This window comes from Amphiprion ocellaris, chromosome 23 (genome assembly GCF_022539595.1).
Source record: "Amphiprion ocellaris isolate individual 3 ecotype Okinawa chromosome 23, ASM2253959v1, whole genome shotgun sequence".
Taxonomy (NCBI): domain Eukaryota; kingdom Metazoa; phylum Chordata; class Actinopteri; family Pomacentridae; genus Amphiprion; species Amphiprion ocellaris.
The window spans coordinates 21,189,620-21,206,112 of NC_072788.1; the positions used below are offsets into that span (position 1 = coordinate 21,189,620).

Sequence of the window (16,493 nt, forward strand, 5' to 3'; positions counted from 1 at the left end):
TAAATCTGCTTGGAATCTTCCACTTCCTGTTTGTCAAAGTGGCCTTCTACCTGGACAGTTTTGTTGGAGCTCATGCAACAAACATTTTAGGTAACTGCACTTTAATATGGATGGATGACACTGAATTAGAGTCTGTTTTAATGAGACTGAGTTAAGATGTGTAGCTCTGTCGTTAAAAAGGAAATTATTTCTCAGAATTCACAGAGAAAAGTCTGAAATGTTTGCTAGGTTAGCGTCCCACATGTTCTTTGGCTCAGCTAAAGCTAACTCTCTCCAACTTCTGGATCTCTTGAGTTGCTTGTTGTTAAATTATCTTGCTGTAGGTGCTGAAGCTCAGAAAGTCTGAGATGTTTGTTCAAAATAAGCTCATTCTCAAATCTTATCTGAACTCTTTTGTTTGAACTTTCCCTAAACTTAGGAGTTAATGACAGAGCAGCACATCCAGACTCACTCTCATTTATGTAGAGATTAAACTTCAGTGTCATTCATTGATGTTAAAGTGCAGTTTTTCAAATGTTTGTTGCACATGCTCCCGACCAAACCAGTCCAGGTGGAAGACGATGTGAAGAGAAAGCTCCAGAGGATGAATATCACACATTTACATTGGAAATAAATGTCTTTTCATTAGACATTGTCATGCAAAAGTTGGATTTCCCTTTAATGATGTTCAAATCTTTGAGTGTTTTGTTGATGTTGGTTTCTAAATGTTTTTTTGACACTCGGCCCCAAAGATTAAAACCTTCTATGGCTCAAAAGCTGCAACAATTCACACATTATCAACAACCTTTCTGACTAAACTAAGATAAAAAGTGAAAAACTGCCTGATTCCTGCATCATGAATGTAAATGTTTTTGGTTTTTATGACAGTAAACGGAATATATTTGGGTTTGACATTTTATAAACCAAAACAAGAAATGAATTAGTGGAGAAAACAATCAACAGATTAATGGACAAAGAAAATGTGTTTTCTAACATATATGGCTGAATTACTCCAACATTACAAGATGCATACAATTTGAATTCAATTTTATTTATATAATGCCAGTTACAGGTCAAATTGTTTCAAGACGCTTTGTTTTTATATTTTTTTGTCATATTTAAAGTATGACAAAGTAAGAAATTTAAACCTCTTGACTAATTGAATTTATTTTTTGTTTTTTAAGAGACTAATCAACAACTAAAATAACTTTCTCCACTAAAACTAATAAACATGAGGTCAAATAGAAGGAACAGTTCTAAATACTGCAGTCCCACGACGACGAATAAAGTATCTCAACAAAAACTAAATCTGCTGGTGGATTCCATTAAAATCCTAATAAATGATAATAAAGTGTGATACTAAAGATTTGTGGTGCTAAAAATGTCAAAGATACCAAGTTGAACATCTGGATGGAAGTTGATAAAAGTTGACCTCCCTTCATTTCTCTGGAGCGACTCCATGGATTTTATGGATGGTGGTTAAAGACCTGCTCTTCTAGTGGTCTTCCTTCTAGTCGCTGTAAAAAGTCAGTCCATCCTGGCCGACTTCAACACCTCTTCATGACAACTTGTTCTGCCACCGACCTGGTGGAAACTCAAGAAACTCGGGAAAACCTGTCGAGACTCGAAGAACTCGTGGAGACTCGAAGAACTCGTCGGGTGGGGGAAGGTGTGGTGGGCAGTGGAGGGAGGTGGGGGAGTAGAGGGGGGAGGCCGCCACCCACCTCCCCGCCTACTCTCCGCCCTGACTCCACCCAGACTCCGCCTTGGCTCCACCCATGGGTCACTTCAGAAACTACGATGCCAAAGGGACGACGAAATTATTTCTTTGTATCTGATCTGTAGCTCAGTGAGTTAAGGATTTGCCTATGGAGCTGCAGGTCGCTGGTTCAAGACCAGACACTTCTTAAATTTTCTCAAAATCCTAACAAAGACAAAGAAAGAAAATTGCCAGTGGTGGGTCTTGAACCTGCGACCTTCCGCTTGGTAGTCCTCTTCTTATCCCCCTGAGCTACTCGCTCAGATACAAATTCTTCTCGTTTTTGCGCATTTATCATCTATTTTTTGTCGTTTTCGAATTTTTTTTTAACTCGAGTCTCGACTCGACCGTTTTTCTCGGGAGGTTGGGCTTCAGCCTTTGTGCTGGAGGGTGGAACCCTCAGTTCCAAGACTTTCCAAAGCCTCCACACACCCCGAGTCCTCAGGACCTGAGCTTTCACACAGTCTGAGGGCTGAAATTTTCTAAGTCCCACAGTAGTTCGCTGTTAGATTGAACTTTCAGACAGTCCAAGGACTGATATCTTCTAAGGTCCTCAGTAGTTCTCTGTTAGTTTGAGCTTTTCAACAGTCTGAGGGCTGAAATCTTGAAAGTTCTTGAGTAGTTCTCTGTTAGTTTGAACCTTTAGACAGTCTGAGGACTGAAGTTTTAAAAGTTTCTCAGTACTTCTCTGTTAGTTTGAACTTTCTGGTTAACAGAAGCCTTAAAACTTGTGACCATGAGTCTTGATTTCACATTTAGACCATCCATCTGAGTTCTTCTCAGACCTTCACCTGTGAGTTTTTTAGAAATCATCAACAAACTTTGATTCTCTTCACTGAACAGTAAAGTTTGTGGAGATCAGAAGGTAACATTAGTTTGATCAATGCCTTCAACTACTAGTAGACTTTATCTGGAAAGCAGTTTTCTGAAATGAGTTCTTAGTAAATCTGTCCACAATCAAACCAAGAACATAGAAAGAGGAAATGTTTGAAGAAACAACTTGATGTTTTCATTTCTGACTAGAAAATGCTTCAAGACCTTGATCTGTTTTTGCTCTTTTTGATTGTTTTGTCTCTTCTGTTTAATTTGATCTAAAGTCTAACTGGTGACTTTTCGAATGTTTTGTCTTTAATGTTTAGAAAAGAATAAAAGGTGATAAAAGAGCAAAACATGTCTGATCTGATTTCCAAATGTTTTGTCTTTTTAATGTTTGTTAATTTCTCAAAAATTTTATCTGCTTGTTTGAAAAATTTCCTTTTCTTTCCCCGTGTTTAATTTTTTGATTAAATCTTTGTTGAGGTTTTTCTTTTTAAATGTTTTACCTCCTTTTAATGTTTAATTTTCTTTTTAAATGCTTCATTGTATTTTCTGTTTAATTCCTATTTAAAGTTTTATTGTCTTTAAGATTTAATTTTCTAATTAAACATTTAATTTTTTAATGCAATGTTTTGTCTTTTTAAAGGTTTAATAATCTAATTAAATGTTTTGTATTTTTTATAATGTTTAATATTCTTGTTTAATTGTATTTTTTAAATATTTAATTATCTAAGATATTTCATCTTTAATGTTTAATATTTTTGTTTAAATAATTTTGTTTAATTTCTTAATTACATGTTTTGTATCTTCTGTTTAATTATCTAATTAAATATTTTGTCTGTTTAATATAATTTAATTGTATTTAATGTTTAATTTTCTTTCTAAAAGTTTTATTGTATTAAATACTTTTTTCCTTTGATTTAATTGCTTTTTTTAATGTAGTTTATTTCTTTAATATTTTTTTTCTGTCAAGATTTTAACCCCAACCTTAAAAATGAAACAAACCCTTAAATCACAATGAAAATACTTCTGTTGTCACAATCATGACTTCATCAATTATTCAGTTTATCAATTCAACTTTATTTGTTTAGCACCTTTCACACAGATTACAAAACTAAACAAGCAAAGAGAAAAAACTATGCTAAAACTATGATTAAAACTCAAAAAAAAAAAAAAGATTTAACATGGTAATAAAATATGTTGTGTCCAGGGGATGGAGGGAGTTTATTGAAGTCTTCTTGGGCTCACATGGGAAATCATTTAAAATATAAACTTTATATTCAGTCTAAGGAAACTGGAAACTGCAGAGTGACAGAAGAACCAACAATATCTCCTGTTTTCTCCTTTAATGAGTCGATTCTTGTGCTTTCAGACCAAAGAACTACAGACTCTTCACAACCTGCTCAAACTCTTGGTACAGGACCTCACCACACAGGTCAAGAAGGTTTCTGTCTCATTTCTACTCTGAAGCTCACCTTCTCCTGCTCAAACTGCTGACAAATGTTTCTGCTGCTCTAAAGTCTGGTCTCCAGAACTTCCTAAAAACTCTCAAAGTCTCTTCTGCTGCAGGTTGCTATGTAGAACTGTTGCAGAAAACCTCACTAAACCACATGGAGGGGCCTCAAGATAGTCGTCCAAATGAAACAGTACAAAAACCAAACTAGCACAACCTAAACACTAAAGTCTCCTGCAGCCTACCAGAGAACCTCTGAGAACAGAGAATCAGGACAGGAACTCTTACCTTCTGGACAACCAACGCTGGTTCTCAAACAAGAATACAGAATGTGTCTGACCAAAAACCTCTGAAGACTCACTACAGCCAAGATAAAGACACAACTCAGCTGTACCAAATCCACTAATCACTGCACACATTAGCACCATGTGCTAACTGTGGCTAAAGAACCACATTTACCAAGACAACTATCCAGTACAAAGCCCTAAAACACACCAAGAAACACATTAAAGACGATTTTACTGCTGGAAGCTGCAAGCCAACGCCTAAAGAACAAACTGAAGCAATGGAGCCAAACCCGGTTCTGTGGTGAACAGAAGCAGAGGAAATGTTTGTCTGCAGCTAAATAAAGCAGGAAGACACTGATATTCAGTCTAAGGAAACTGCAGAGTGACAGATGAATCAACATCTCCTGTTTTCTCCTTTAATGAGTCGATTCTTGTGCTTTCAGACCAAAGAACTACAGACTCTTCACAACCTGCTCAAACTCTTGGTACAGGACCTCACCACACGGGTCAAGAAGGTTTCTGTCTCATTTCTACTCTGAAGCTCACCTTCTCCTGCTCAAACTGCTGACAAATGTTTCTGCTGCTCTAAAGTCTGGTCTCCAGAACTTCCTTAAAACTCTCAAAATCTCTTCTGCTGCAGGTTGCTTTGTAGAACTGTTCCAGAAAACCTCACTAAACCACATGGAGGGGCCTCAAGATAGTCGTCCAAATGAAACCGTACAAAAACCAAACTAGCACAACCCAAACACTAAAGTCTCCTGCAGCCTACCAGAGAACCTCTGAGAACAGAGAATCAGGACAGGAACTCTTACCTTCTGGACAACCAACGCTGGTTCACTAACAAGAATACAGAATGTCTGACCAAAAACCTCTGAAGACTCACTACAGCCAAGATAAAGACACAGCTCAGCTGCACCAAATCCACTAATCACTGCACACATTAGCACCATGTGCTAACTGTGGCTAAAGAACCACATTTACCAAGACAACTATCCAGTACAAAGCCCTAAAACACACCAAGAAACACATTAAAGATGATTTTACTGCTGGAAGCTGCAAGCCAACACCTAAAGAACAAACGAAAGCAACGGAGCCAAACACAGCTCAGTGGTGAACAGAAACAGAGGAAATGTTTGTCTGCAGCCACATAAAGCAGGAAGACACTGAGCTGCTCAGGTGTTCCTGATAACACCAAGCTGCTCAGGTGTTCCTGATAACACCAAGCTGCTCAGGTGTTCCTGATAACACCAAGCAGCCACCTGGACAGCCAATAGGAACACAGCTTCCTGGAAGTCCAGAGGGTTGGGTTAGTGAAGGAAATTTAATTTAAAGTTGAAGCAGAAAGTTAACAAAGAAAGTTGAAAACCACCTTCTGATCCCTGAAATCTCTGAGTTTTCACACAAAGAACGCCTGAACATGTCAAACTGGTTCCATAGTAGAACCATCATTGTAAAAACGTCATAGTATGGTGTGTTGCTCAAAAAACATTAGGACCCGGCTGTCAGGGGACAAACATGTAAGAAACATGAGAACAGAGAGAACCCAACCAGTAGGTCACAGTTTATCATCCCCCAGTCATCTCCTGAAGTCCATATGGTGAGAGACATCAGTATCTGGTTGTTCATTTACCAGAGGATGCTTATAATCATGCTGATGTGGTCTGTACTCTACAGTATTTTAGTGACTCAATAAATGCCTAAGTTGTTTTTTTTAATGCTTTTCAGTTTTTAATAAACATTTAACAGCCTATATGTAATCAATAAATGGCCTTTGCCTATCTTAAGAAAAACTCACTCAGAACTCTGATATGTTAACAGTACTAAATAAATCAATAAATACATGCATACACACAAAAATAAGTTAATACATTAACTGTGTTAAGATAAGATTTAGATTTTTTAAAAAGTTGTTTATGTTTTTGCAGAATCCAGTATTGCTCACTGGTTGGACATCCTGGAACATTTACCTAAAAGGGTGGTTTAATGGTATATTCCCAGAAGAACCCTTGAACATTGGGCTTAATGGTATATTCCACCCAAAATACCAAGAAGTCAGTGTAAAGGAAATGTAGACCTAAAAGGATTGTTTAAAGGAATATTTAAATGATTATTTTCATTATTTAATAATCTGTTATCAGTCAGAACCCTGGCAAACTTATTTTCATCAGTTTTTTTAGTGGAAGTCACAAATAAAGGAGCTCTTGGTTTTTCCTGGCGTTACTGAGTCCAAAGCTGCTGTTTCAACACAGACACATTCACATGCATCCACAAACCTCTCAGCACTCAAACACCCACAGACAGGAGGCCGGCTGGACCGAGGCTCGGCGGCGTCCTCAGACCCACGAGTCGGGAAGTCGCTGAACTTGTTGGTCCGGTTTGAAGGCCTCCGTGTGGTCCAGTAGAAGTCCACGTAGTTGGTGTTGGCTTTGAACCGCAGCGACTGGCCTCCATCAGGTGGACCGGCTCGTCCTCGTAGGACTCCTCCTGTAGCCTTCAGGGAACCACAGGAACATTCAGTAGCTGTTGGAGTTCTTCCTGTCAGGCTCGTGGTAGAACGGCTCTGAAGAATCTTGTACTTGTCTTATCTGGAATAATCTAACAGCCTAAACTGTTAACAGTGGTGTAAAGAAGCAAACACACAGGCATAGATTAGGACTCAAACTTCCTGCCTCATCATGGAAGAGGACGTGCATCATTGACAAGGATGCAGCAACTCAGTTTTATTGAGTTTCATTATTTTCATGCAGATTTACACTTTTACTGTTTCTTTATAGACAACCTACTGTGACCCAATGCACACTTATTATTCACCCTACTTGTGTTTGTATCTAAATAAATAATACTTATCTGCTTGTATCCCTGCTTTCATGCTGTTAGCATTTATATGTCAATTGTGTATATGTCTAAGTATTTTAAATTATTTTTGTCATGCTTAATGATTCAGTTCAATGTACCTGTTTCTTGTAAATGGCAATAAACTCTATTCTGTTCTATTCCATCTCCATGTATATAACAGCCTATAGCTGTAGAGAGCGAGAGATAAATATAAATTATTGTTTGATTACCTTAACAATTAAATCTTTTGATCTAAAAACATATTTTCTATATATGTATATTTCTTATCTTTCTCTTTTTTGTTCATATAGCTATATATCTAATTATTTACAATGTAAATTTTACATTTGTGTATGTAATGACTGAATGTAGAAAGACTTTCCATTTTTTTAATCAAATGTTCTGTATTAATAGCACATGTTTTGACATTGACAATAAAGTAAATCACATGAAAATCGGTTGAGAAAAGAGCAAATTATGATTTATTTTCAATGTACATGGATTACTTTTAATGGGAACGTTGCCCCCCTCCAAGATGGCCGCCACATAGGCACGTAGCTTAGCCGGCTGCTACAGCGCGCTACCGTATCTAGTCTTCTATATATAGCTACCCACCCTGGACAGAAAGCCCCGCCCAGAGCCATTTGATTGACAGCTCAGTCCACCAATTAAAAGCAAAAGCTTTTGTTTTTGCTTTTATTTGGTGGACTGAGGAATGACAAAATGAAAAAGCAAATACAAAACGGAAAAGACAATGATAAAATGGAAAAATAAAAGGGAAAAAAGCGAAAAGGGAAAAGCAAAGACAAAATTTTCCTTTTTATTTATTTATTTCTCTTTATATTTCCACATTATTTATTTATTTCTCTTTATATTTCCACAGTTATTTCCTTATTTATTTATTTATTTATTTATATTTTATTGTGGCACTCCTGTGACTCCATAAATTACGAGATCGGAGCTCCAGAAACTGACAGATTGATCTCGGTCTCAGCTGCAGAAACACATTCAGAAGTTTAACAGAAAACCAGAAACTCACCTGTGGAGCCAGAAAACACCGCAGCGACCAGAAAAATGCACGAGTGAAAAGAAAAGAAATGAGAAAGGCGGAAAAGTTGACGATGCTGCTTCATGTTCACGTTCACGTTCTGACATTGATGGCGCCGGCATTCACAGATTACTTCACTTCCGTGTGTCGGTGCACATCTTCTCCAGAATAAAAGCATATAAATGTTTGTAGACCAAATAACCAACAGATTAAACCTCTGAATCCCAAATATATTGCTGAAAGGCATGCTATTTTTAAAAAAACACAATAAGCAACAATTCTTCATATGCAGAAACTGTAAAAAGAGAAAAAATCTTTGGATTTCCAACTTTGCAACGGTCCTTGAACTTATCATGGGCCATAAAGTTCATCAAATTCCCTTTTTTAAATGCCAAAAAATAAAGATTGCACTAAACAGATTCTGACAAAGCCAAAAAATTCGGAGAAGTCTTTCATGAGTGTTATTCAAGAAATAAAAAAGTGTGGAAACTAATTTAAAAAAAATATAAATGTGCTAAAAATCTCTCTTTTCCAGTATTAACACCGGTGGGCAACTTTGGAATATGTTTGGTCCTGTTTTTATGAATTTTTGAAAAACTACAAATCAAAGAAATTCAAAGGAAAATCTTCCTTTTATTGATGTATTGCATTTTAATTGTGTCATAATGCACAGAAGATATTTCTGAGTTCTCTCTCCTTCTGACATGGAGGTGCATAACTTAATATTGTGAAAAAAAATGAGCCCACAGCAAGGAAAAATGTCCTGTCTGGTGCAACAGCAAAGGATGAGTTCATGCAAACAGTTGTCTGATGCAGGCAGGACGAGACCTTAACTGACCTTCTGTTTTTTCCTGTTGCAGCTGCAAACAATGGTGAGAGCTGAAATATGTAAAAGTCCTAGAGGGCTCAGAGGAACTACACCATCATGTGTCATCCATCGCTGGGAGTGTCTCCTGTTGCATATTTGTGGTGATTTGATCCTTTCTTGGTTAAAAAATGTTGACTATTGCACCTCAGTCAGTCTTGGATGTTTGTACGTGTGCTATGGAGCATTAGAGGTGCACAAATTGAATTGTTTCATGTGTTTTTAGTTCAGTTAAATAGAATGCATTTGTTTTTTGAGTGTTTCATGCTGATCTGAAGACTGCTTTTTGTTTCCTTTGCAGAAGTGCTTAATGTTGTAGGTTTTTTTTGTCTGATTCATTGTAAAAGTGATTCCATTTTGCATCAACATCTGCATATTCCTTCTGGATTTGCAGTCGAAGTGAATCATCCTTATCTGTGATGACAGCATGACTCACATAAAAGGTTGCAGCTTGTTTTCTGTGAGAAAATCTGATAGTTTAGTGGCTCATTTGGTTTGCTGCACACGCGCATCTGGCTTCATTTTGGCTTCTTCCTCATGCACGCTGCACAGGCAGTCCAGTCCAACAGCTGATTTCATGTTTACCCTGGATTGTTGCTGAGGAAAACGAGAACAACTTGAAGGACTAGTCTGTCAGTATCATCAACAGCACAGCCAAACCAGAGTTTCATTCATTTCTTAATGCAGTCTAAGCTACCGTTCCAGGGATTAGTCAAATTCACAGTGCTGAGTTTAAACACATCCAAATGTAAAGTTCAGTTAAATGCATTTATGTAAATATAGTACTCATTTATCACTCACGAGTATGAAAGTTAAGAATACTAAAACTTAACAGTGACAACAGCAAACCCACCCATATATTTACCATTTTAAAAATGTTTAGCTCTTTATGTTTGTGGTTTAATTACATTCAACCCATTTCAGGACTCGCCAAGATGTAATTTAACACTTGGCTTTGAAAAACAGACGTGGAGAACCTGAGATGTTCCTTTGGAATATTGCCATGAGGCAAAGGGAAGATTGTTGCTCTAACAAAGGTTGGGTTTTTTTTTTTTTTTAATCAGTGATAGAGATGCAGGTCAATGCAAGTCACAGTTGTTCTGATTGATTATTTTCTGTCCGAGTTCAACACCTTTATCTCTAAAACCTTGTGCATGTTGTGTTACAGACTGGATATAAAAGATGTGCAGGGTTGTGCAAAGACTGCCTCTATTTAAATCAAAATGATCATTTAGATAAAATAAATGAATTTCTGACTTCTCTACTGTGCAGTAAAACACTTATATGAACTGTGCTGTGTGTAAAGGGCTGCATGAATAAAGTTAATTCCAGAAAGCAAAATGAATATTACAATCATTCATACACATGATTTTATTCATTTTCTACATTAAATTACTTCAAATGCTCGATGTCATGTACACGGAAAAATCAATGGTGGAAAAACTTGAACTGAGAACTTGAAGATAACATGAATGTACAACAAAAGGAACAACTGTTGGTCTGCTGCCAGAATCCTACAGTTTGTGCGCACGGTGCCTACACGTTTACGACAACATGGCTGATTTTAAAGTAACAAAGCTGCATGCTGCAGGAGGGAATGTCTGAGTAAGCTACTGCGAAACATGAAGCTTTCTCCCAAAAGGCGCGCAGTCAAGGTGCTTTTTCAACTCTGTAAGCAGATGATCCGACATTACTGCACAACATCAGTAAATCAAAGTTCCCAAAACAGTTTCCAGTCAAGAGTACAATGTTCTTCAAAGGTCCCATATGGTGAGTATAGTGTTTTCTATGCTTTATAAACTTAGAGGTGTAAAATAAAAGCTGTGAAGATGTATGCCATATGTGTTATAGATGTCCTTCCAGTTTTACGCAAAAGTAAGACTTGTATTCTGATATTATGTACAAATTGGGTAACCAACAGTCACCTAGCTAAAAAGAAAACAAAAAAACTGCATAATCCTGCCCCTTAATGCTCAATGCTTCTTGCCTCTCAGTCCTCCAGGTTTATTTAGTTTGTACGGCTGTTTCTGCTAAAACTAAAAAGTCTTAATCACGAGAAAAATTCACCAAATGTTCTGCTGTTGGCTGTAAGAGTGGATACAAGCGTTTTAATGCACTGCCAGCATCTGAGGAACTGAACACCCAGTGGATTACTGTTATTTTTGATGGCAATGTCACCACAACAATCCTCACGTGCAGCTAACGTGGCTAAGACTGGACTGATTACTGTTACTAAATCCAGCTGCTGTTTACATCTCTGTGCTCACTTATATTTTAATACAGCCAAATTCCCAACAAAGCCACATGATTTCCTTCTTCGGTTGTCAGACAACAAAACGAGTATGAAATAGCGACTGAAAGGCAGCCAATTAACGCTACATAATGACTGGCTCTACACCGATAAAATACAGATTTTATAACCGTGGCATCATCTGACAAACTCACCGAACACAAGTGAGAAACCATACCACTGTCATTCTCTAAAGTAAGACACACTCATTTACATTGGTGTCAGCTGTCAACTGTTTTCCTCAATCACAGAGAGTTTTCTTCCTGAAGAAAGAGGGACAGCAGCTACAGACACTGAAACAGCCTGTTTAGAACCAGACTAAAAACAGAGTTGTTTCAGTCAGTCCTAGTGACATGTACCATGTATGCAATTTGAGTGAAGACACATTCTGGGGAAACGTGAGTAATTTGCTTAGAGAAAAAAAAAAAAAAAAAAAAAAAAAAAACACAATATGGGACCTTTAAATAAAACTTCCATTGTTTTGTAAAACAAACAGGATAAAGGCAGCATGGGTGTAGGATTCTAACAAACATTAAGCATAGAGGAAAATTAAAATATAGGACATTTGATAAATAACAAACTATGAAAAAAGAAGATGCAAAACATTGGCAATATACAGCTTGTAACAGAGCATACAGTATGAATGAATAGAGAGGGAGCTGGATAGTAAGGTGTCATTGCATTACATAAAACAAGCGTGTCATTTTCTCAATCAGTCACAACGTTTTCAAAAGCAGCTTGTTTTAAAGGGGATATGTTACAAAGCACTGAAACAAGACCAATACATGTTCTTAGTGTGAGTGACTGGACCTTCTTGTTAAACACCTCAACCTGTCACACTTGTAAGCTGGTTTGTAAGTATGTTTTTAGTTGAGAAAGTGAGTTGTTTTTGTTTTTTGGATCACTGCTTTTTACTAACAATATCATACGATGTTTCTGGGTTTAGACAACAACTAAAAAAACACAATATCTGGGCAGCAAATAAACAAAACTCTGGATTTTTGTTCTGTATAAGCGAAGCTGAAAGCAGAACCTCCCTTGTTTATTTAACTACCACTTTACCCCTTGCTTCTTTCGTCATCAGCCTCATCCACGTCTTCCCTCAGTGCACCAGTTCCAGCTGGCTGGTGGAGAACGGCAGCACCCCGCTGACGTAGTAGGCGATGCCCAGTGAGAGGAGGGCGATGACCACCAGCAGCAGCAACACCCTCCAGAAGCCTAGGTCCTCCACAAACTCCTGCCAGGTGGTCCTGAAGCTGGACAGGACGCCCTCGCTGCTCTGCAGGTTGGGGTTGAGTAAGGAGTGGCTCTCCATCGCACTGGTATAGACACAGAGAAAACTGTCAACATACAGGACTACAGCTACGTGTCCACAGGGGCGTTTTTTTCTCGCAGGGAAACGCACCGCATCTGAATATCGCCTGCTTGGTGGGTCACTAGTGGGCCAGTAGGTGGTCACGTGACAGCTCTTCAGACCTTCAGTCAGGTAGATGTGTCGAACCAATGTGGCGGCTCGGTCACAAACTTTCTCTTTTACTATGAAAACAGTTCAGCAAAAAGTATTTCTGAAAGCATTTGAGGCAAGAAATAAGCTGCTGAATCTTTCTTCGTTTTAGTTCAATGACGGCTAGTTTAGATGTTTAACAAAAGTTTTGTGATGCGTCGGACTTCTGCTTCCTGTGCCTCATTTGCATAAAATAGAAATTAAACTACTTTATGCAAATGAGCTCAGGGGTGACGCACTGCAACGTAACCAGCATGCAGCGTGGTGCATTTCACATTGACGATGAATGGGTGGCGAGAAATTGACGGACCCTGTGGGCACGTACTTTAAGACTGTTCAGAAAAAAACGTAGACTCATATTTAGAATCTTGTCCAGAACCATCGGGGTGATGTCTGATTAGCAACAAGTTTATTCTGCTGCAAGACAACAAGCCCAAACATACAGGTAGAGTCAAAGAGAACTATCTCAAACAAGACAAAGAGCAAAAGAGTCCTGCAGCGGTTGTATTGGACCTATTTTATTTGTCCTGATGAAGGAAATTTGTTTTGACTACACATAGTCACAAGCATAGGCACAGCAAGACATTTTTAACATTACCACAATCAAATCATTCACATTAGAGTTCAACAGTTTCATCACCAAAGGAACAAAAGACTTCTTGTAGAAGTTGTAACTAAGCTTTAGAGTGTGGACCAGATGGGAGCAGTTTAATTTCTGTACCAAACACATGGGATGGCTTTGTTCATACAACCAAATATCATGTTATTTGTCTTCATGGTGGCTTGATAGTTTCCCTTTACTGCATAAAATACAGATATTCTACTGTACACTTCTCTTTTTGCTGTTGATGAAGTGTCTACTACAGGTACATACTGTTTAATCGTACAGGCCTTTGTCCATCTAAAATTCAAGTCGGAAACACTGAATTTTACTCAACTTTTTTGTGTTGCAGCCACCCATATAGTCTATCATCCCTGTGTATTCTTGCTTACCTCTCACTATCAGCCATTTGCATGGTTTCCAGTTTGGAGTGGGTCCCTCTGTTGAAACCTTTCACCTCCTGCTCCTCCAGTCCCTCCAGAAGACGGATGGCGTCCTTGTTGACCCCACGTCTCTTAGCGAGTACCAGAGGAGTCGATCCATTGTGGTTACTACAACGCAGGATTTTAGCATCACCAATACAATCTTGCAAATACTTCCTGAACTAAAACTTTTTAGTTTAGCTCTGATGCATTTTATTCCACAACAATCAGCAGTTGTTATCTAATCACGAATCACACACTTGGTAATAAATACTTACTTCTGCACATGAATTTGTATTTCAAGTTTACAAACTGACTGATGAAAAATCCCAAAATAAAAGCAGATTCAAATGCAACTGAAAGTGAGCTCATCAACACTAAAGTTAAACTGAGAGGAGAAAACTGCATCACATTTCACAGGCCACATTATTCATCAGATGCAATAAATTTCTCACCAGATATCAATCTTCAGCCCGTTGGACACCAGGAACTGTATAGTATCCACATGACCGCACAGGTGCAATGCTGTATTTCCTTGATAATCCGTCGCCAACAGATCGGCCCCAAACTTGTGCAGGAGGCGACATATGTCCACGTTGCCTCGGGCGGCGGCTAAGTGGAGGCCGGTGCGGCCCCGGTTGTCACGGATGTTGGGGTCGCATCCCGTCTCGAGGAGCCTCTTGCCAAAAGGCAGGTCTCCATCAATGCATGACTGCAGCAGAGGCACGCTGGTCTGCGACGAGTCGTTGATGAAGACATAGGACATGTCCGAGTGAGTATCAGAAAATTCCAGCGTACCTGCAGTGATGAACAAAGAAGAGAAACAGAAGATGTGAGATTATTTTACTTTTTGTGACAATTGTGAAATGTGCTGTGCTGCTTTGTACTGAAATAAAGAAGAGACACGTCTGAGGGGTAATGTTTGATAAACCTGCTGCACAGTGTCATTATGAAATCAGTTTTTTAATTACTCTGTCAAGGAATGCGGCAGAGTTATGTGACGATCGGCATACGTTTGTCTGTGCACAACATTACTCAAAAATGGAATAACAGATTGGGATGAAATTTTCAGGGAAGTCAGAAATGACACAAGGACCAAGTGATTAGATTTTGGCAGTGATGCGGCTTATAGTCTGGATCCATTTGTCAAAGATTTCTGTATCATTGCGAGATAGCAGCACAGAGTCACTGTAACTATGACAAAAAGTGAAAACTACGCCAGCTGCCTGCTGACGATCACACAATTGAGATCCTACTACAGATCCACCGCTGCGGACCTATCAGGATTTATCCATCAGAAATGACACAAGCCAAGTGAGAAAATCTTAATAAATTATTGTTATTTGGTGTTAGAATCAATTCATTTTTTGACTCATTTAAGTATTTGACATTTACTGAAGATTTATTCTATAATTTGGCTCCAAACTAATTGACCTTGTGTCAAAGAATCTGTCACTGTGGCTGCATTTTGTTCAAATGGATGAACAAAACACTGTAAGTGTAAACTTTTGTGCTGGAATCACCAGTTGATATTGTTCCATTTTCAGAAATCATATGAATGTACACACTGGTCCGTCTGTTATCATTTCAGGACTAAATAACTGAGTTTAAATAATTTAGTAGACTGCATTTAGTAGCTTTAAATATTTATTCGGGCTAATGAGTCTAGCAGTTACAGTGCACTGCAGACATCTACAACAACAGAGGTGCTGCACTGTGAATCCTGCTAAGTTCACATATTATGCATTCAGAGGTTAAGCTATAAGAAATATCCTTAAGATTGTCTCAAAACTAGATAACACATAATATCAGCTAGCGAGCTAACTGTTCTATAATTAATACTTTGAATGCTGACTCTCCATTTTGTCGACTTATAGCCTGTTACTATGACCCAACACCTTTGCACACACCAAGTCAGATGGAGACTCTATTTATTAACATTACTTCAGAGTCCAACTGTAACAGACTTGTGACTGCTTTTCTATTCACATTATCGATTATTTTTTAAACTATCAGTTACCAGTAATTTCTTTCAACTGAACATGGCAAGCTTATATCACGTAAAAATAGACATTCTGCAGGTAACATCCTAAAAAAAAAAATAAACATGCAAACAAAAAACTAAGTATTTATTTGAATTATTATTGCAACGTAAAGCAGCTATTTTTGTTGGAGAATGGAGGCTAACGTTACCACGTAGCCCACTATAGCTAGCTCTTTATTTATTAACTAGCCTATTAATTTGCACAAATGCAAATGTCAGCAACATGATATGAGCATATCCTTCACAATATATCAACATATGCAACGCTTTCACAAAATAACGGTTAATCCAGCTGCTGGAAACGACTGCAGTTAAGCAGCTAGCGGAGCTGATGCTAGCTTGCAAGCTAACGTCCTGCATAAAGCTGTAACAGATTAAGACGTGATTCAACAACTGTAATGACAGACACATAAACCTGGTGTTAATTTAGCCTCTTTGTTGATTGTCTGCTAATGTTTACTCACCTGTTATTATGTTCCAACCTAGCAGAAAAAAATGACACCTCGCTCTCCTCCAGGCGAACGCTGCTAGCAGTGTTGTTGTTGTGACGCTAACTTCTTCTTCATTGGTTGCAGCAGCAGCAGCAGGAA

The 16,493-nt window shown here is 38.2% G+C and overlaps 1 protein-coding gene across 1 annotated transcript; it reads right to left on the minus strand.

Annotated features, from left to right (window-relative positions):
* Positions 1-10,398: 10,398 nt before the first annotated feature.
* Positions 10,399-16,493, minus strand: ankrd46b (ankyrin repeat domain 46b). Its single transcript, XM_023280503.3, has 4 exons — positions 16,368-16,493; positions 14,315-14,657; positions 13,830-13,988; positions 10,399-12,651 (listed from the first exon to the last, which is right to left on the minus strand). The coding sequence occupies exons 2-4, from the start codon at positions 14,623-14,625 to the stop codon at positions 12,435-12,437; spliced, it is 687 nt and encodes a 228-aa protein (XP_023136271.1). The 5' UTR covers positions 14,626-14,657; positions 16,368-16,493; the 3' UTR covers positions 10,399-12,434.

What these genes read in the sequence shown, in the direction of transcription:
- ankrd46b (XM_023280503.3), bottom strand. Translation starts at nt 14,625, where the DNA reads ATGTCCTATGTCTTCATCAACGACTCGTCGCAGACCAGCGTGCCTCTG. An exon ending in GGGCTGAAGATTGATATCTG is followed by an intron (nt 13,989 to 14,314) that starts GTGAGAAATTTA and finishes CCTGCGTTGTAG; the next exon opens with TAACCACAATGGATCGACTC. An exon ending in CAAATGGCTGATAGTGAGAG is followed by an intron (nt 12,652 to 13,829) that starts GTAAGCAAGAAT and finishes TGTCTATACCAG; the next exon opens with TGCGATGGAGAGCCACTCCT.